Source organism: Haliaeetus albicilla, chromosome 2 (genome assembly GCF_947461875.1).
Source record: "Haliaeetus albicilla chromosome 2, bHalAlb1.1, whole genome shotgun sequence".
Lineage (NCBI taxonomy): Eukaryota > Metazoa > Chordata > Aves > Accipitriformes > Accipitridae > Haliaeetus > Haliaeetus albicilla.
Window position 1 is genome coordinate 60,820,890 of NC_091484.1, and position 22,015 is coordinate 60,842,904.

The window sequence follows — 22,015 nt, forward strand, 5'->3', positions numbered from 1 at the left end:
TGCTGTGTTATCAACACTGTTTTGGTCACAAATCTACAACACAGCAACACACAAGCTGCTGCAAAGAAAACTAACTCTATCCCAGCCAGACCCAGCACAGAGTTAAAACCAAATCTTTGCCTTCACTATTTACATTCATCTCTTCTTACATTTCTATCATGCCCACCACCGCGGTGCCGAAGTCTGTTTGGAGAGATAAAGATTCGCAAAGAAGTTTGAGAAGCAGATTACTTGCCTCTACCAAGCTACAGCAAATTTTTTCCCTTTCTTCCCTGCCAGTGTGAGCCTCTACTAACCATTGCAAGCATGAGAGATCGGCCAGACTTCATGGAGTATCAGTCAGTCAGAAGCTGGCCTTAGAAGTTCAGTGTAATTGCTGAGATACAGGTCAGTATAAATGGTTCTTGAATTGTCCTTGCAGTTGCTTTCCAGTGAAAGTGATTATAAATCTCTATAAATTTTCTATGGGAGTGGTGATGTTAAAAGTACGATGAGACACCTACACATGTGGCTTGTTTACATCTAAAAATGACCCAGCAACACTTCTGTTATGATGGTAGTCACATTTATCGTAGTATAAACCAACAAGGCCAGGACCTATTTCTGATAAAATCTCAACAGATTGGTATGGCTTATAAAACTAGAGCTAAATTTATATTTGCAGTACAACATTATAAGAAATCTGTGGAGAAAGCAATGAGATTTGTGATAAAAAGGAATCCCGGGAGAGAGTTGATAGCAGCTGTAATTTCTTTATCTATTATTACCTGACTTTGAGGCCCAAAAATTATTATATTTGCCTGTTTCCTGGTACTTCTGCAGTTACTGATAGCAATTAAGCTGCATTTCAAGCTAGAAAATATTATTTGATTTCAGAATTTGGCTTAGTATTCCTTCCAAAATAGCCCTGGCTGGCAAAAGAGACTACTACAATGAATTATTATTCTGAGAATAGCACAATTATCCGTACAGCATGGCTTTCTCCATCATGAACCCAGAGCTGATAATAGAAAGGAGACAACTCTTTTGGCCCTCTGACAAAGCGCTGTGCTGATGTCTCACCAGCAGGGCCACAACAGGTGATGCTCTGACAGAGATTTGCCTGCGCCTTGCTCTAAGTTGCGTACTTGTTTTATCCATTTGCTCCCAAGAATGGATGGCTTTTTCAACTCTTTTTTTTCATGAATGCACTGAAAATAGTGAAGCAGGAACAAGAAAAAAAAAAAAAAAAACCACAAAAGGAAGGCATAAACATGGCAACTTTTTAGACAGATTGTACACATTTATTAATTTCCAGAAATAGTCAGTATTCTTTGGGTGAGAAAGTAGCCTTTTCCTTTAGTTTGGAGAAATAACTGATTTACTTTTTCATCACTACCCCAGCCCACCAGTATTAATGACTTAATGCTTCCCTCAAAGATATGTTACCAGCACTTTGGAGTTGGGATAAATTGTGAAGAAATGGATTAACGCACATGTCATGGTGAAATCACTCCCCAAGGGCTCTGGAAATTCATATTAAACAAACCCGCTTGAAGCCGCTGCTCACGGACAACTGGGAAAAGGCAAGGCAAGGTGGCGGTGGGCCCATGCTCCCCTCAGGCGGGCCCTGCCCGCCCGCCGCCTGCCCCACCTTCCCGCCCGCTCCCCCGCGCGGCGGCCGGCGCATGCGCCGCAGGTGTCTCCTAGCAACTGGCGAAACAACGGCGCGGGCCGCTGCTGCGTGATCGCCCCCGGGCGGCGCGTCGTGCCCGGCCGCGGCGGGTGAGTGGGGGCTGCTCCCGGGCCGGCTGTCCAGGGGGGCGGCGGGGGGGGCGGCTCTCCGCGGCGAGCCTGTGGCGGGGAGCAGGGGCGGCGGGCGAAGGGGGGCCGGTACCGCGAGGGCGGAGGGCTTGGGCGCTGTCAGCTCCAAGTAAGCAGAAATAATCCGTTCTGTGTATAGCTGGCGAGTCACCGGTTAGAGCCCTAACGCTGCGACCGCGATGGCGGGGGGTGCCGGTGCGGCCTCAGGCGGGAGGCGGCCGTTAGAGTCCCGCTGCCTTCGGCTCGGCGGGCCCCGGATCGTGGCTCGCCCCCTGAGGGGTTTGGTTCCTCAGCGCTTTATCGGGGTGCTGAGGTCCACGTGCCCGTCGACTTTCAAAAGTCATGACTCAAAGTTAAACAAGAACCATTATTATGATGATGATTAAAGGCACACGTTGAAGTTTCCTCCAGCCACAACCAAAAACCCCTAAAAACTCACCGTCTGCTTGGTAACGGAATCTACACCTTTAAGAAAAGCAGCGACAATTGCAAGATTTATAATAAAATTGTAAGATTTAATAAGAGCTGAACTATATCAGAATGAACATAAATAACATCAAAACCAGGCAGAGCAGATCCTGCACTTAGGGGCTCCTGATGCTATTTCCTACTAGAAACTGGGAGCGTAGGAATTGGTGTCAGCAAAGGTAGGGAAGGACATGGGTGGACTAGTCCAGCAGAGGATAACTGTGATCAGTATTTTGAGATGTGAACTGGGAAGCAAGAAACTGTAGTGGACCTGCCCAAAGGAAACTTATGTGGTAGAGAAAAAGAATTTTATTTAAAAATTTGGATAGGTAATGTGAACAAAGAAAGAACAGTGCACTACAGATAAGGTATGTGGAATTTATCTGTGACAGTAACATGAAAGGTATGAGACCCAAAATTGTGTGTATAATAGATGAGAAGGGGAAAAAAACCAATAAAAAAAGCAAAAGAACAAAATTTTAAATACAGAAGTTTTATCCTAAAGAACACTAACAGGTGATTAGGCTATTAGGGAGGAAATCTCACCTAATTTATTGATGTTTCAAAGGTTTGGGGGCATCTGCAGACAGGAATTTCAAAACAAAGTATGGATTTGCTGGCAGAGCAGCAGCATCTGTAGAGCAGAACTCTTTTATAATCTTTTTGCTAATCTTAAATTATCATCTATATAAGGTAGTCTGGTATTGTATTATCTTAACCTGTGCAAGATAAACACATCTGCTTTCTGTTTTTCATTGACTGTGAGCAAGCTTACTTTCTCACCTTTGTTGATGGAGCAACATTTCTTTTTTGTTGTTGTTTTAGTTCCTTTCGTTTTTGTGATTTTTAACATGCTGCCATTTTCTCATTATCTAATTTTCTGCTAACACGATGAATGCCAAGATGGGCTTGTAAGTCCTATAGTTCCTACCTTTGTTTGCAAACCTGCTACCTGTATTTTTGTCCTAAACTGTAACAAATGTCTTTTTTTCTTTTTTTTTTTAACTGTTAACATATTAAAGCCTGGTGAATGAACAGTAAAATTAAATGATAGGGCTACCCTTGCAGTTTGACATAACCATAAAAGTCATGAACGTGATAGCTGAGGTATTTCCAGTGTCAACAAGCAGTATGAGTACTGTACAAGAGAGGAGAGGCTTCATCTGGGATGCTGTGGTCAGCTGAGGTCATCCATGTTTTCAAGCGGCTGACTTAAAAAAGGTTTATGAGGATGATACGGGGAATGAAGAATCATTTTGTGGAGGAAATTAGAAGAGTTCTTTAACCTAACAAAATAAAAACTGAGTGGGGATATGTTTGTTATCCTCAAGTAGAGGAGGGCCACGAAGATAGTGAGGGCTGGATCACCTCTCCTATGAAGACAGGCTGAGAGGGTTGGGGTTGTTCAGCCTGGAGAAGAGAAGGCTCCAGAGAGACCTTATAGCAGCCTTCCAGTACCTAAAGGGGCCTACAAGAAAGCCAGAGAGGGACTTTTTACAAGGGCATGTAATGATAGGACCAGTGGTCATGGCTTTAAACTGAAAGAGGGTAGATTTAGATTAGATGTAAGGAAGAAGTTCTTCACCATGAGGGTGGTGAGGCACTGGAACAGGTTGCCCAGAGAGGTTGCGGATGCCCCATCCCTGGAAGTGTTCAAGGCCAGGTTGGATGGGGCTTTGAGCAGCCTGGTCTGGTGGAAGGTGTCCCTGCTCATGGCAGGGGGGTGGGACTAGATGATCTTTAAGGTCCCTTCCAACTCAAACCATTCTATGATTATATGATTCTAAATATATACTGATTCTATATATGTAAATATATAGAATGTGTATATATAAAATACTATATAGTATGTATAGACTATAGCAAATATATATTGTATAGTATAAATATTTAGTATAAATAATATATTTTGATACGTGCCAGCAAAGAAAGTAATTGACAAACATTTGAACATGACATGAATATAGTAAACTGGACTAAAAATTAAAAAAGGTCCCTTGCTGTCTGAGCAATCAGCTTGTGGAACAGCTTTTTAACTACAGAAGTGGGAACAAAATACCTAACTTTTTAAGACACAGCATGATAGGTATCTGGTGGGATTAACATGATGTTGTGGCTGTGATGGGGGAGGGGAATGAATCTGATCATTCAGAATGTCCCTTTCACCGGATCTCTCTGTGAAACTGGCAGAAGGAGGCATTCATTTTAAGACATGTAGTTGACACAGCTGGCTAAAAATTTAGGATTGTCTTTAATTTTTTACTAGTCTTTAAAATGTCTTTCTTCCTGAGGCGGACCATCTTTGACTTCTGTATGAGAACTGTCCTGCTATTATTGCTCTGACAGTGGTTGCGTAACTACTCTCTCTCATTTGTTTTAGATTAAGTCAATTTTTCTTTAGTCTCTTTCTCGTGGGATGAGGGATTTCACTATGTGTCTCAGTGAGACATTTAAAATCACACACATAATTTCTAAAAATCTCCTTCATTCAGGTTGTCACAGCTTGGATTCTCCAAGGATAGATCCTAGGTCTGATGTTATTTAATACGTTCATTATAATTTGGAAATGAGAAATAACATAGAGAAATCAAAATTTTCTTGTGAGATAAAATGATTTATGTTAACACTAAAGAAGACTGCTAGAAACTTCTGAGAGCTCTTCTGCAGTTAGGTGAACTGGTAACACCATGACAGATAAAATTAATTGTTGATGAAAGCAATGTAATTTACACTGCCGGGAATATTTGGAACAATATACTCATCAGTATTGAACCTAAATTAATTGTGATCAACTGGGAAAATGACCTGTTTACCATATGTGGATAGCTTAGTGAAAATCATTGCTGAGGAAATTGGGTAAAAATTAATACCCAAAAAGTTAGAATGTTACTGGAATAAATCAGTAGTGTTCTAGAATTGATTATGGTATTTCAGGTTAGGTTCATCATATCTGAGAAAGATTTAACAGTCACAGAGGGACTCTGAGACAAGAAACATATATGTCTGGAAAAGCTATATGGAAGAAATAATTAAGGCAGCTTAGAAAGGTGATAAATCAGAACGTACAGGGAGTTATAAAAGAAAGTAGAAAGGGCATCTTTTAACTAAAGTTGTAATACAAGAACAAGAGGATGTTGTGTTGAACTGAATAACACATTTAAACTGTTTACATATTTTTTAAAGCTAAGGAGTAGTTCCTTATACAGTGCACTTGACAATTGGACCTGTGCTGTAGCATGTCAGACTAAGAATGAAGGGTAAAAGGATTAAGCATTTATGTGGATAGTAAAAATAGCTACTATTGTTAGGAAGAACATAAAAACTTCAGGAGATCTAAACCTTCATACTTTAGGGAAATAAAAAACCTGTAACAGATGGAGGAAATCTGACTTTTGGGATTGGTTTCATGCATTTATCAGAAGTGTTTGGCTCTTACCACTCTGGAGGCAGGATACTGATCTGCCATGCAAGACTGTTCTTGTTCATTGAAGGACGTTTTTTGTGCTGAGGCCTCTTAGTCTGTGATTTGGAAAGAATGTTAGCATGTTCTTTAATTCCCATTACTTCTTTTTATTAACGTTCATACATCATCTTTTACACTGTACAAATTGGAAAATAATTCTGTTTCTACAGCTTAGGATCTTAACACGACTAAAACACTCCTGACTTAGTATACCTCTTACTAGCTGTTCAGCTTCAGAAAACAGCGAAGTGTGGTCCTTGGGCAGTATGAAAAAAGGTGCTGCTATCAATCAGAGGCTGTACATGAGTCAAAATTTTATTGCAAATCTTGAATATTTTCACACCATAAGGATGTGAAATCAAATACCTGAGAACCTTGGCTTTTGTTAAAAATCTAAGCATCTACCCTTGGGCTTTTGAAAGTAACACTCAGCTGAATGTTAATGTGATATCAGAATGCAAATAAAAAATATCAATGTATCTTAAAAGTTCTGAGATTTTAAATAAATAATTTTTAGGGTTTTTTTAGCTCACCTAAAATCCCCACCAAAAATCCCCACCATTTCTCTCTCATAGCTATTTCTTCAAGCTGGCATGTAACTACAAACTCATTTTGGTTTTAAGGATTTGTCTGCAGAGTACTCCACTCTGCATGTCTCAGTATTTTTTGTTATGATTCTTTTGTTTTGTGTGTGCATAATTTATAAACACATAGATCATTTGAAAAAAATGGAATCTTTAACTTTTAGAATGATCAGAATATATTTAGTCTTTTTTCTTTTTCTGCAGTGGGATGAACTTTGTCCAGCTGGATCAAAACAGAAAATATTATCTTGTATCTAGGAACAGATTCTCATTAAGTTTGTGTAGTTAACATCTGTTGCACAGTAGCTAATTCTTGACTTAATCCTGATAATTTTTTGCCTAATATAAACGTGGGCACAGGTAAAACAGTGGGCAGATTCAAAGGTCTTGACTAAATTGGTCTCTCATATAATGTATTATTTTCATACAGCATATATCTTCAGGAACTGAATATTAAATTCAACCTGGTATCTCTTTTTAACTGTCTTCTTCTGTGAAGCCAAGTTTTTTATAATGTATTAATGCTTGCACTGGCATTACAACACTGGGCAAGGGGACTCTTGATCCATATTTAAGGAGTAGGACAGAAGAAATCTGGAAGAAGCATTTGGGAGAAAGAAAGGAGTTTCAAGACTATTCCACATTGTTCTCTTAATTATGACAAAGCTACCTGAGAATGATGGGAAGGATATTTAAGCTGACATACAAAGGACGTACTAGGTTATGGACTCAAGACTCATAGCTAATGCTATGATTATAATTTTAGTATCTTCCTTTTGATTGCATTGGAAGGCAGCAGAACTAGATTGTCCATACAGAAATCAATTGAGATAATCAATGAATGTGGCCAATTTCTAAGCAATTTTCACTGTTATCACAGAAAAAAAGATTTTAATTTCCCTGACACAAGAAGAAACAGCAAGACTTCACTCAAACTAGCTAGACTAAATTAAGATTATGTAATTATCACTTGGAAGGCAAAAAGAATCTCACTTGTTCATCTTTTTGGGGAAGAACCTGAAAATCATGGCCAAGTTGTAGTAACACACCTTCAGACTGTCTTAAAGCATGGGACAGTTAATTTGCAAAATGAATCATGTAATAAATAACCGGTTAGAAGCTATTCTTAAATCCTTCTCTTTGCACTGCTTTTCCGCAGGAGTAATTGCTCTCAGAAGAGACCTTTGATTCTTTGACTGAGAGGTGAGTTCCACAGCTGGCTGTCTTTGACTTATTCCTGTTCTTTTTCTCATGTCTCACTAACATTCAGTATGTGCAGGGTCTTAGGTTGTTGTGTCAGTTATTTAAGGTTTTAGAAAACAGAAGATGCAAATGGAACAGGTAATGTTTTCTAAATGCATTGTCCAACTTAAAACCACAAAATAGTATGGTCTTTAAGTGTATGCAACAGGACTCTGATAGTATAGGTAAACACTCCATACTGTAAAGGAAGTGTTTATAGGATTTCCATATTTTGAACAGAAAAACCACCATAAGACTTTCCTCATATTTCAAAGTATGATTTATAGCCTCTTTTTTTGTTAAAGGTCACTCGCTATCCATCATCTCATATTTAAAAAAAAAAAAAAAAAAGAAAAAGTAGAGTGACTAGGAATAAGTGGATATCTCAGATTCACAGTCTAAGAAACTATTCACACTGAGCAGAGGGGTTCCTAGAGCAAGACAATAAAATGAATTAAGTACAAGGATCATGGCCATCATTATCTTACAATTTAGTACTTGGAATCTGCTCCTCTAGGCAGGCATCTGTAACAAATTTTTCAAAAACTAAATAAATTTTCCTTTTTTATTTGACATGGCAGAGGTGCCAGTTTGTGATGTAATAGCCAAGAGGTTACAGGTTCCACTTTTGAACTGAAAAGTTCACATTTGTGACCTTCCTCAAAATAATTTTCCACTTATGGGCAAAATGTTCTAGTCACAGAGATGTTACTGGAGATGGGCCTATTCCTTCAGCCACTTTTAAAAAGACAAGGTGGCTGTGTTTTTTCATATGCCCATTTCTGCTAATGTTCAGCTTACTGTGATAGTATCTGCCAGACCTAGCCTGGCATGTGGATTCATGTGGAGAAATGGGGTAATAAGTTTACCATCTCACTAACTTCAGATGTCTGTGTAAATGTCAATACATGAGCTAGCAACAATAGACTCTGGGTTTGGTCCAAGGAAAAAGTAGTTATTTTTAAGGTGCAATTCAATTTCAGATACCTACTTTAGAATGAATCTGCCTTAAGAGCTATTGAATATGTTGACTAATCTCCATCAATTATCAAGGAGAGTGACTAACTTGAGTACTGATGCCTAATTTAGTTTAGTGGACACTACTTACAGTTTCTGGATACTGGTTCAACTTAAGATACTCACATTGGGGTAGTTCTGGCTCTATGGGAAAGCTGGAGACCTTAATGAAGTTCAGAGTGAAACAGGGAAGTGCCTGCTAAGCTTAGGCACCAGAGCTGAGGAAGAGTGTTGGGGATTGTAGTTCTGGAATGAGGATTTAGTTAGATGTAATGACTGTCCTGCTGGCTGACAGACAACACCTGATTAGACCACTGCACTGAAACCAGGTGTCACAACCCAGACTGGACAGACCAGGGAGTCATGTTTAATTCGAAATTCCCTCAGGCTAAATTAAGGTGAAACGACACCAAACGATCAGTTAAAGATTTTATTTCTGACAGAAGCAAACTGAACTGGGGAGGCGTGGTAGTAGGTGGCAGGGTTTCTCACAACAGGAATTGGCACAAGACTACTTCTGTAAACCGTGTAACCATATACATCAATTCAGGGAATAAGGAGATCCCTCCTGTTGAGTCACGAGGTTCAGAGCAGACCCCCTTGCTTTCCAGACTCCTCCTCAGAGAAGGGTCTAGGGGCGGCTGGATCCACTCTTGGTCTCAGATTTGGTCAATGGTTTATATCTTGAAACTACCTCAGTAAACCAGGTAACCTGTGGTAAGCATATACATTGATTCAGGGAATAAGGAGATCCCTCCCGTTGAGTCAGGACGTTCAGAGCAGACCCCCTTGCTTTCTAGACTCCTCCTCAGAGAAGGGCCCAGGGGTGGCTGGATCTACTCTTAGTCTCAGACTTGGTCAACGGTTTATATATTGAAACAAATGAGGTGTAGGGATTGTGGAAAAGGAAAGAGAGAAGAAGACAGAAAGAGAGAAAGGATGAGAGAAAGATTTCACCGCTTCTGGGTCCAACGTTGGTTCAGTCAGCCAAGGTGTCCAGTCAACCAAGAGGACCAGTCCCAGTGGGCTTGCACACCCGGGGCTTCAGTTGGTGTCCTTTTATCATCCTTGCCCCTCCTTCGGGCAGGCACCCAAACTCGTCAGGTTAATGAGCAGTTTGTGAGCCTTTGGGCTTGGGGGTCGTTTGTGGAGTAACTTTTCCTTCCCTGCAGACACGGTCATTGTTTGATCTTTGTATCAGAACAGCTTATCAGAACAGGGAGCTGTGCACCCTCCAGCACACCCTCCCCCTCCTGTTGCTGATGTCTGAGCTGATGGGTTTTTCACCTTGGTTCCTTGCTGTGCAGGGTTTGTCTTTAAGCAGAACTTGCCCCACCACAATGTTTGAGGCATTAACTCTTTCAGTCTCTCACACCAGGTAGCAGCAGAGTAAAGCAGGCTAATTTGTTTACCACAGAAGGGAATAAATTCCAGGTGAAAGACAGTAAGTAGCATAGAATGATAACTTCATAGATGATTGCTTCACTATGCATTGTCTACATCTGTTATGTCAGAGTCCTGTATTACCTCTAGCTCTACATGATTTAAAACATCAACCCTTTAATCTCAAAAAACATGTGTGGGAAAAGTATGCTCCTATGATTCTAGAAACATGAAGTAGAGAATATTACTCAAATGAGAATATTCTTTTTTTTGTCTCTAAGATTTAGAGTCATAGAATTGTTTAGGTTGGAAAGAACCTTTAAGATCATCAAGTCCAACCAATAACCTAACACTGCCAAGTCCACCACTAAACCATGTCCCTAAGCACCACATCTACACGTCTTTTAAATACCTCCAGGGATGGTGACTCAACTACTTCCCTGGGCAGCCTGTTCCAATGCCTGACAACCCTTTCAGTAAAGAAATTTTTCCTAATATCCAATCTAAACCTCCCCTGCCACAACTTGAGGCCATTTCTTCTTGTCCTATCACTTGTTACTTGTGAGAAGAGACTGACCCCCCCCTCAATACAACCTCCTTTCAGGTAGTTGTAGAGAGTGTTAAGGTGTCCCCTCAGCCTCCTTTTCTCCAGACTAAACAGCCCCAGCTCCCTCAGCCGTTCCTCATAAGACTTGTGCTCCAGGCCCCTCACCAGCTTGGTTGCCCTTCTCTGGACACACTCCAGCACCTCCATGTCTTTCCTGTAGTGAGGGGCCCAAAACTGAACACAGTACTCAAGGTGCGGCCTCACCAGTGCTGAGTACAGGGGGACAACCACCTCCCTGCTCCTGCTGGCCACACCATTTCTGATGCAGGCCAGGATGCCGTTGGCCTTCTTGACCACCTGGGCACACTGCTGGCTCATATTCAGCCGGCTGTCAACCAGCACCCCCAGGTCCTTTTCCGCCAGGCAGCTTTCCAGCCACTCTTCCCCAAGCCCGTAGCGCTGCATAGGGTTGTTGTGATCCAAGTGCAGGACCCGGCACTTGGCCTTGTTGAACCTCATACAGTTGGCCTCGGCCCATCGATCCAGCCTGTCCAGATCCCTCTGTAGAGCCTTCCTACCCTCGAGCAGATCAACACTCCCTCCCAACTTGGTGTCATCTGCAAACTTACTGAGGGTACACTCAATCCCCTCATCCAGATCACTGATAAAGATATTAAACACAACTGGCCCCAGTGCTGAGCCCTGGGGAACACCACTTGTGACCGGCCACCAACTGGATTTAACTCCATTCACCACCACTCTTTGGGCCTGGCCATCCAGCCAGTTTTTTACCCAGCAAAGACTACACCCATCCAAGCTGTGAGAAGCCAGTTTCTCTAGGAATTAATTAATTTAATTAATTACACTTAATTACTAATGAATGGAGTTTTAGTTTTTAAAAGAAGTTTTTCAGGTAACATAGACCCCACATTTAATCACATTTAAAAGTCTAAATCCTGCTACAATTTTTTTCTGAATTCTAAGTATTTAGAATAGTAAACTGAGAAGCAAAGATACATCTACTGTAAACCTACTGAAAAAAAGAACATGCGGTTATCATGGAGAGAAAGGGATTTGAATAAGAAGTTCTTTTATGGGTCAGTAGCCTTGCAATACCTGCACACATTGATTGTCTGTGATAATTAAAATTCAATGCAGAAGACACATTTTTAATTATCAGTAAGCCAAAGAATTCCATGTGCATCATTGCCTTAAGTCAGAGAATGACCGCTGAATACAGAGAGCTTTATGGCAACAAAGCTACTACCAACATTTGATGGCAGAATGCATTGAAATCCAGAATAGTAACTGCAGAAGAAAAAACAGACCAAGGGGCATAATCCACAATAAAGTAATTGTCCCATTCTCTGTGCTTGTTGCTACAGATCGTACTGCTTTTTTAATATTACCAAGGAACCAAATATTTCTGGGCATGTAGAAGAATGTATAAGCTTCTTGAAAATATTCTCAGAAGTTGGATGTATTTATACAGCATGAAGAAATATTTACAATAAAAGGCTTTGGTTATTCACGGTCTTGGAATATGTATAGTTCTTTGAATCTGTGAACATTAATTGTACAATGTTATAAATACTTTTATATGAATTAATTTTTTAAATTGTTTGGTTTAAACCTAATTAAACTTATTCAGAATTAAAATTGATTTTTATGACTTTAGCTTAATTTATATCTGAAATGAATTGAGCTGAACTAAGTAATTCTAAATAAGTGTCCATATCTCCATACTAGGATTTAACACAATTTAAATAACCCAGATTTCCTGAATGTCCTTGTAAATCTGATTCCTGTATGTGTGCATGATGCTTACTTTCTACAGTGACTGCATAAATCAGAAGGTAGTATGTCCATCATTTTTGTTGAATATACCATCATTAATTTGTCCTTATGCTTTCTCTTATATAAGTTAATTTGTCTGTAGCCAGAGCTGCACTTTCTGAAACACTGAATTCTAGTGTGTGTGTATGTGTTCATATGTGTGTATGTATGTATGCACAAGGGTAAAGCAGATCGGAGCTGAAGAATCTTTGTATGGGTCTTCCTCTCAAAACTGTAATTAGTGACCTGCCCATGAAGTTTTAAATTTCAGATCCATTTTTCGGATGTGTCTATCAACTGGTTTCACTACTGCTGTGTTACAGTTTATTTGCGAGGCCAGTAGAGGAACAATACTTAAAAAAATTCAGAGGATTCAGGAAGAGCACCAAATTTTTGTTGAACACAACAAACAATAGCCTTGACTTTTGTAACGAGCCAGGCTAAAGCTCATATTGCACTAGGAAATAATCTCTTATACCACAGGGAGGCTGTCAGGATAGTCCTGGCTCAGGGTGAATGTGTTGTTTCCCTTTGAGAACTAACTGAAGAGTTACTAAGGGGTACTAACAGTGTGCATTTCACTTTTACACAGTGTTAAAACAAACCTAAGTTTGGCATAACTTGGGTTATGTTCTATGCACAGCTAGTGGGTCCTGTTGCTCTTTACTTTTGCCTGTAGCTTAACTGGAAGGCTCTGCTGAAGTTTTGCAAGCCATGTGAAATTAGGTCCACATGAGGTATTACATCCATATGCTTCAGAAGCTACTATTAGATGCAGCTGAGAAGGTCTTCCTGGTTCACATGCACATGTGCTAATACAAAAAAAGCAGAAGACAGAAGCTGGACTTGGTGTAAATAGATGTAACTTTTTTAAATCAGTGAAATTTGTACTGTGCAGAACTGTTTCTTAATACCTGCAGACCTGATTTTTGTCTTCTGTGAAATACGAACAGAAAATTCAAATTGAATTTGAACCACATTTTCAAGGTAGAATTTATTTGTACGTTCTGCAGTTGTATAGCATGTTTACCAACCTGGAATATATAGACAAACATGAGGAAATACCCTAACAGGACCTTCAATGTCATGTATGTTTTATAGATGCAGCTAAAACTAACTTACAGAAAAGCATGTCCTATGTATTTGTATCACATTACAACTTGATCCTGTGATGTCTCAGATCTTTCTTTTTAGTTATGTATTTTGTTGACAGATGTATTTTACCAAGGGTGTTCAAGTGTTTGACAGTTTGTTTCATTTATAAGGGACAACTTTCTGCATAGAAATTACTATGTCAAAGAAATGTTCAAACTGATTAGGTGAGTCAAATGAATGAGAAAGTCTGTCTTACAAGCTTTCCTAAATCACTGGTAAACTGGTTCCTAAAACACAGAAGGGAGTTTGTTTGTCTGCTTTTATTTTTTTATTTATTTTTTTGTTGTTGTTTTTAGAATGGGTAAAAAGGTAAAGAAGGAAGTAGAGCCTCCACCCAAGGATGTGGTAAGTTTATAAACTGTTATGTGCTATAAAATAAACATTACACAATTATAGGCCCAGCTCTACCATCCTTACATAGTTCCTTACTCTCCTAGCTTACCCACATTATTCTAAAAATGTCTTTTAAAGATGATTCAGTTTCTGCTTTTCTTGGACAGCATACAAACCAGAGTGACTGGGCATGTGTAGCTCTTTGTGGAGATTGTTGTCTTTGGCAGGCTTTGCAAATAGTAATGTATGAAACAATCCGGGCTTCTTTTTATTTGAAGAACAGTATTAGCTTTCCATTTGTAAAAATCAGAGCAGAAAGGAGAAGAGCGACCTGAAATCTGCCTGCCTTTTCAACTGTGGAGACATTCCCTTTCTTTAGGGGTGAAAGAGTTAGGAGCCTAGATGGATCTGCAGTTTTTTACTGAATACAAAATTTTACAGATATTTTGAATGACAGTACTATGTATTCTGGGTCTTTTGCAAAGATATACAGTCTTTAGCAGCAGTTCAGGTTTTTCTGGCATCATTGGATACCAGTGAAAAGTACAAGAGCTGAAAGCAAATATGGAATCATGGTGCTAATATGACTTTTTTTCAAAAGGTGGAGATTAAGGGTCTGACACTAGCACACTGTTCAAGAGTTTCCATAAATTCACAAGGTACAAAGAGACCTCCAAAAAGATAGAGGTTCAAAATATAGGTATTTTTAAGGTTTAATTGGTTTATTCAGAAAGAAGTAGAGGAAATAAGACAGAAACACTGAATAGAGTATATTATAAATTCTGTGGCAGATAATTAAGTTAATGAAAATCAGGATGTCTGCAAGTCCCACAGAGGAGCATGAAACTAAATGCAAAGTTCAGTATACTGTTTTAAAAAAACAATGGGTTTGTCTGTAAAGAGTAATAGTACTGCAAGAGCTTTTTCCAAGATCATAGAAAAGTTGATCAGCAAAAACTACATCACAATTTCAATATTAAATAAGCATAAATAATTTTGACTAAGACAGTAATATCCAATAGCCATGATGTCACTGAGGCATAGCAATTGATGTCAGGTTTTGCCCAACTGTTTTGTGGAAAGATGAATATTACAAACATAATTCATAAGCTCCAATCAATAACAAATCCTTATGAAAGGAGACATGACATAAAACTTCAACATGAGAGGATAAATTGATCTAAGCCATTTCTGTATGGAGTAACCTAGAAAACCAGGAGGAGACACAAAGGTGTATGTGGATAGGACTAATTAAAACAGGTCTGAAGAATTAAAACTAAGTATCTTTGCAGTCTAAGAAAAAAAATTGAAAGGCATGACAGTAGATTTAAGGCATACAGATGAGCTAACCCCTTCCAAAGTAATAAAAGTTGACTTTTTCAGTAAATATCTAGAAAGTCGGTAGAAGCAGCACCACAATTTTGAAATCCAAAAGACACCATTAGAGCTTCTGGAGAAAAGTATTGTACAGCCTACTAACTACTACAGTAAACTGTGAATAATGTTAGAAAAGGTATTCAACAATTGAAAAAATTAAACTTATGGAAAAGGTCAGTAAAACTATTAAAAAGGAATTGGAAAGAGTGAAGTCCAGATGGCATCTGCAGTTTTTGACCCTTATTGTACTTCAGGCTAGCATATCTCTTCCAGCAGTCATATCAGGAGAAAAAAAAAACCTGAATGTTGCATAGCAAAACAGTATTAAACATGAAAATAGATCATTGATTAGTTGTAACTGTCAACCAAGAAAGTCTTCTAGCTATGAGAATTTTGTTAATAGTGATCCTGTAAAATCAAATCTCAAAGCTTTAAATTTCACCTGGATATTTCAGATGGCAGGAAATGAGATGCAGACAAAATAAAAGATGTATTAGCTATTATCTTATGATTGATAATCTGCTTATGAAAATGTCAAGTCCCAGAAAAGAAGCCTTGAGATAATGTGAACAGGCATATAGAAGAGGGCCTTTGTGCATGTGGAATGCTCTGAGAATATATGGTACTGCAGGTGACCGCTAATTTTTATAGATTTCTAAGAACAGGTGGGAAACACATCTCGTAGCCTAGCCACTACTTATGTTTCAGAAAGTATTCCTTTCATAATTTGTCTTTTACTATTATCTGTCCTGAGAATTGGGCTTCTCTGGGAAAAATATTGCTTTGAGCCTCTATCACTATATGGATGACCTTAGACAGTAATTCAGGTAGATAAAATATGCTAGCTTTGACATAGATTGATAGGAACTTTTCCTATGATATCTTCGTTAAGTTTGGTCTAGACAATATTAGTATTTGGTCATCAGCTAGAGCACAGACATTAAAAGGGAAGCCTAAGATTACCACTAGAGAAAATAACTGAGGCATTATCACTGAAAGAAAGCTATAGATATCTGAATATTTTTGAAAATGGCTTAATTCACAACACTGATGTTAAAAAGGTGGAATATATGAAGCAGCACTGTCAACTCCTGAAATTCAGTCTCCACAGAAACACCTTCTTTTGAGCAATTAATGCCTAAATATTGATTTGACTTGACTTTAGTAAGGCTTTCAACACTGTCTCTCATAACATCCTCATAGACAAACTGACAAAGTACAGCAAGATAAATAGTGTGAATGAATTGAAAACTAGCTGAACTGCCAGGCTCAGAGGGTTGTGATCAGCAGCGTGAGGTCCAGCTGGAGGTCAGGCACTAGTGTTGTGCCCCAGGGGTTGATCACAAAGCCGGTACTGTTTAACCTCTTCATTAGTGACCTGAATGATGGGACAGAGTGCACCCTCAGCAAGTTTGCAGAAGATACGAAATTGAGAGGAGTGATTGACAGACCAGATAGTTGTGTAGCCATTCAGAGGGACCTCAACAAACTAGAGAAATGGAAAAATGGGAATTTCATTAAGTTCAATAAAGGGAAATGCCAAGTCCTGCATCTGGGGGGAGGAATAACTGGTACAGACTGGGTGATGACCTGCTGGAAAGTGGCTTTACAGGAAATGACCTGGTGATTCTGGTGGACATGCACCAGCGATGTGCACTTGGGGCAAAGAAAGCTAACAAAATCCTGGGGTGCCTTAGACAGAGTGTTGCCAGCAACTTGAGAGAGAGGACTATTGTCTTCCACTCAGTGTTGGTGAGTGAGACCACACTTGGAGTGCTGTGTCCAGTTCTGGATTCCCCGGTACAAGAAAGACATGGACTTACGGGAATAAGTCTGCCAAAGGCTTGGAACATTTGTTGTATGAGGAGAGACTGAGAGTTGGGACTGTTCAGTCTTGAGAGAAGACTTGGAGGGGTCTTGTCAATGTGTATAAATAACTGATAGGAGGGACTGAAGAAGTCAGGCCAGGCTCTTCTCAGTGGTGCCCAGTGAAAGGATGAGAAGCAGTGGGCACAAACTGAAACCCAGGAGGTTCCATTTAAACATAAGAAAAAAAATCCTCTTTTACTGTAAGAATGATGGAACATGGCACAGGTTGCCCAGAGAGGTTATGGAGTCTCTATCCTTGGAGATACTCACAATCAGACTGTGCACTGGCCCTGAGCTCTAGCTGACCCTGCTCTGAACAGGGCAGCTGGAGCAGATCACCTCCAGAGGTGCCTTCTAACAACAACTGTTTGTGATTTAGTGGAATATCTTGGGTTTTTATTGTTAGTATAGGAGATCAGACAATGACAGAACTGAAACAATTAGCATGACCAGGTATATATTAACTTTATTCTTCTAGGTAAAGGAAAAGGGGTTAGGAATATTGAAGATATCAGTAATCCTTCTAAAGACTCTATGAAAGGTGCAAGGATAAAGCAGGCCTGTAGTCAGTTAATTCAAATTTAAAGGATTTTTTTTTTACAAAATGACAGCATGATTAAACAGTAGAATAATAGCAGATAAATACATCCTTTGAAAGGTGGGATTTGCATCTAAATGGGAAAGAAAACGAAACCCTTGCACTTACAAATGAGAAGTAAAAGCACAATGTCACAATGCACCAAAATATTTTGGGAGAGAATTAGCAAATAGATATAGATACAAAAACTAGCAATAAATCTTTTCCAAATTGACTAGAAGCAAGAAGCTTCTTAAAGGGACACTATTAGATGATAAAAGTCATAAAAGAAAAGCAAAATTACTTATTTTTGTGTCAAAGACAAAGCTATGTAGCAAATCACTAAAACAAATGTGAAGAAGTTGCCCAAATATGAATAAATAGTATTTGCCCAGGTCTTGTTCTAACTGAAAAATAACTAAAATCTGAAATTGTGGTACTGTTACATATGGTATTTAATGTGTACCCTTTGTACTAGAGGAATGGAGGGTAGAAAATTTCATTTTCAAAAAGAAATAGGTCAGTAATTACACAAAGTTTGTGATCCATGCTGTGTATGGAAGAAGAAAGAAACCCCCAAAACAAAACCAAAAAACCCAAGATACATGGATAAATATGATAGTAATGGGGGATAATCAATACTGCTTTTGTAGAGCAAAGTTTCATCTCTGAAATCTATTTGAATTCTTTAGAGGAGTCAGTGAGCAAGTGGATAATGGTGATCTGGTTGATACAGTTATTTAGCTTTTTCAAAAGTTTTTAGGCCAGGCTCTTCTCTCACATAAACACTAACAGGTAAAAAGAAATTTCTCTCTTGGCAATAATGTCTGGTTATAAAATAGAAAGCAAAAGTGAGAAATCAAATTACTGTTTAGGTTTCATAACAAAGAGAGGTTGCCAGTGGAATGTCATGGGGTTTTATTCTGCAACCTGTGTCATCTAGTCCATCAGAATTAATGTGGATACTTTCATGAAAATGGCAGCCAGTTACTAAGTAGGCAAAAGTGAATAAATACAACATTTCAAATTCCAGAAATAAAAGGCAAAACACCATGTCACTAGCAAATGCATTATACATGCACATGTTGAATGCCATTAACAGTTCTGGTGTTTCCATCTCAAAAAAGGTACAGTTGAACTATAGAAAAATACTAAGAAAGACAAAAAGAATAGACAGAGTACCTTCTGTATTAGGAAAGATCAAAAAGAGTGGGTTTCTTCATCCCCAAAGGGAAATGGCTGTGAAGGAGAATATCATAGAAACTTACAAAATTATGAATATACAGAGAAGGCAAATGGATGTCATTTATTTCGCTGTTTCTTATGATGAATGAATTGTGGAGGACAAATAAAGTTATCAGGTGGTAGTTTTAAAACAAAGAAGAGGCATAACTATTTATATGACTGTTAAACTGTGATACTTGTGTCTCAGAATATTAAGGATGGCTAAAATACAGATGGCTTCAAAAATTATTTATGAAATTAACTGGTGGAAAATTTTTCCTGGACTTTTTGAACACAGAGATAAAACTGCTAGCTCACCAGGTCTCTAGGTTGCAGAGTGCTGGAGTCTGGGAGGGAATATAAGCCAAGTTTAATAGTCTGCTTGCCCACACCTGTTACCGGCCTTTGTTGGAGGCAGGATGCTGGACTAAACGGGTCTTTGGTCTGACTGGAAACATATTTTGGTTTACCTTCAATTTCAACTGAGTTGATGGAAGCCAAAAAACCCCCCGAATAATCTGCAGTTTCTAATGACTTTGAAGTCAAATGTACACAAAATTAATGATCAAAGACATATAGAAGTTTTTGAATTATAGTTTTCTTTCTCATTTAACTTGCTTTTTTCTTAATACAAACTGAATGTTGGAAATGTTGTTGCTTATAAACCAGTTAAATTTCTGTGTTTAATTCAAGGTTGTCTGTAACTTCGGGCATGTTATTCTAGCATGTAATCTGTCCTGTATGTGCCATTGAGGGAAGATCTGCAATGATGTAGGAAGAATTAGGAGCAAGCCTTGATTTTTTTTTTTTTTTTTTTTTTTTTTTTTAAAAAGGGCGGGGGGAACTCTAGCTATGCTGGAGTTATGATAAGCAAAAGTCATATCCAGTTCTATGATAGTCTGATGAACAGTGTTACTTCCCAGCAAATTACTGACCTGGTCAGGCCTCTGACTTCTTAAACATACATTGATTTCAGTGACTCTTCTTACTGTGTTTTCAGCACAAAACTGCTTCTAATAGGAAAGTGCCTATTGAATATTTCAGACAGTAGTAGTGAATCTAATGTCTATACAAATGGGTAGAGATCAGATCAATTTCACTCTGATCATGTGCCAACCTGTCATTAAATCCTAGGAATTATCATTGAATTGTAGTTTATACGATTACTTGTGAACAGGAAAGGCAACAAAAATGGAGCAACATAATAGCGTCTTTGGTATTAGATCAATGTAAATAAATAACTGAGATTTAAAAATCTTATTTCATATTTCATTTCTTATTAAACTTCATCTGAGATCGATCTTTGTGTTTACTTTTCTCTGGAGGACTAACAGCCTTTACTAAAAATTACAGTTTTATCCCATCACCAAGTATTTGGCCAGACTCAGGAGATATGTCTGTGCTTAAATCATAGCCCTTACCTCGAGGATCATATTCTATCCACGCAAGGACACAAATGTGCAGAAGTAGAGAAGTATGAAGGTGGCTAAAGGGACTTTCAGTCATCTCTTAATTCTCCTATATGCCTCTCATATGGCAGAATGAATGAATGTTGCTGTGATAAGCTGAATTTTTTGCCTCCTTACAATCCAAACAGAAAATTCTCGTAAAGAATTCCATCATTTCAGGCCCATCACTAAGATGTAACTTGGACCACTGTGCCACTATTTGGTTTAATTCTTGTTGCTGAGTCATTATTAAGCAAAATAACTTATGGTACAGTAAGCTGGTAATATTTTCTTTATAAAGGAGCTTTGTTCCATGACTTGTTGCATGCCTCCGGCTTGTCACAGTAAGCATGAAGTTGGACAGTGTCTTCAGGTTTTCAGACCTGCTTGAAGCTAGGGAGACCAGTTAAGCACATTACGCAGGCAACCTCTTAACTGTCAGTGAAACTTGGATCTTGATCTTGCAGACTGTTAAACTGTGTGATATGCCTTATAGCAGATGATGAAATTAAAAACCTACCAAAAATATGAATGTAGAAGTCTGGGCACTCGTATCATATTTTGACTTATTTTTTAACAAGTTGGAGGAAGGAGAAGGAAAAAAGCCTCCTCTTTGTTCATTTTCCTTCTAGCACACTCATAACTTTTTTGAAGATTTGCTCCAAATAATTTCCTTGCTTGAAAACTGACTTGTATGTATCTTCATGCCCTTATTGTTCAGCAGCATGTGCCTTTGATGTAGCTATTAGAGGGTTTTTAAATGAAGTAAAACAAATAACAGACATATAAAAATATATTTGGTATAAATATACATAATATTTTAAAATAATTTGTATTCCTATCTTAAATGATTAATCTGCTGTATTTTAAAGATAAATACATTCATACTGAGAGACTGCGTGACCCCAGTATCTAGTAGTTTCTGTGCGTAACACAGGCCTAAAGTGTGAGGACGGAAGACAGTTTTTCCATATTAAAAAAACTACTTTAAATCCAAATAAGCTTAAAACTTTTTAATGGGTAGAATTTTCAGAAATCCTTGAGTCTTGTTAAAGAACAAAAGTCTTATTTAGAAGATGCCCTTGCTCAAGTGATGTTAGTTCTAAAGAGTCTATTAAGAGGGTGAAAACTGCCAGATTTGTTGGAAGATTTCTTTCTGTATGAGGTCAGAAATGGAAATGAACACTTTGTATAATTTCTAGCTGGATGAGCAGGAATTATGTCATGGAAATACTTCAGCTAGTCAAGATCATGGTGAGCTAGTGAACTGAGTTGAGGAAGGCACAGGAAGGGTCCTTTTATATTTTTGAAAGCAACGACAAAGTGTTAATGCCACAGAGTAAGGAAATCCTCTTCCTTGTACAACAGGTAAGTTCATAGGCTCTGTGCACAGCTGCTCAAAAGAAACTTCTTCTCATGTTTCGCTCCAAAGCCGTAGGAAGCTCTTATATGTGTAACAGAATTACATAGTTGTTGCCTTCAAGACTTCCTAGATGTACAGGAAAGTGTCAAGGTTTTCCTAAAACCTTCATAAAGGATGAAATCATGATTCTATTTGGAAGTCAATTATTCTTATTTTTCAACAATGTCTCAAATTGTCATTAAAAAAATTTAATTTCTCCACATAAATAGCATTTCATGTTAATATTTCTAATTTAGTTTACATCTCAATCTAGGATTTTTTTTAAT

The 22,015-nt window shown here is 38.5% G+C and overlaps 1 protein-coding gene across 1 annotated transcript in view; it reads left to right on the top strand.

Moving 5' to 3' along the window:
* Positions 1 to 1,682: 1,682 nt before the first annotated feature.
* Positions 1,683 to 22,015, top strand: part of ARMC3 (armadillo repeat containing 3) — a 65,892-nt gene continuing 45,559 nt past the window's right edge. Inside the window, exons 1-3 of the mRNA XM_069776866.1 lie at positions 1,683 to 1,764; positions 7,478 to 7,521; positions 13,795 to 13,843. Of these exons, the coding sequence (XP_069632967.1) occupies positions 13,796 to 13,843 (48 nt within the window). The 5' untranslated portion in view covers positions 1,683 to 1,764; positions 7,478 to 7,521; position 13,795. The remainder of the gene's footprint in view (positions 1,765 to 7,477; positions 7,522 to 13,794; positions 13,844 to 22,015) is intronic.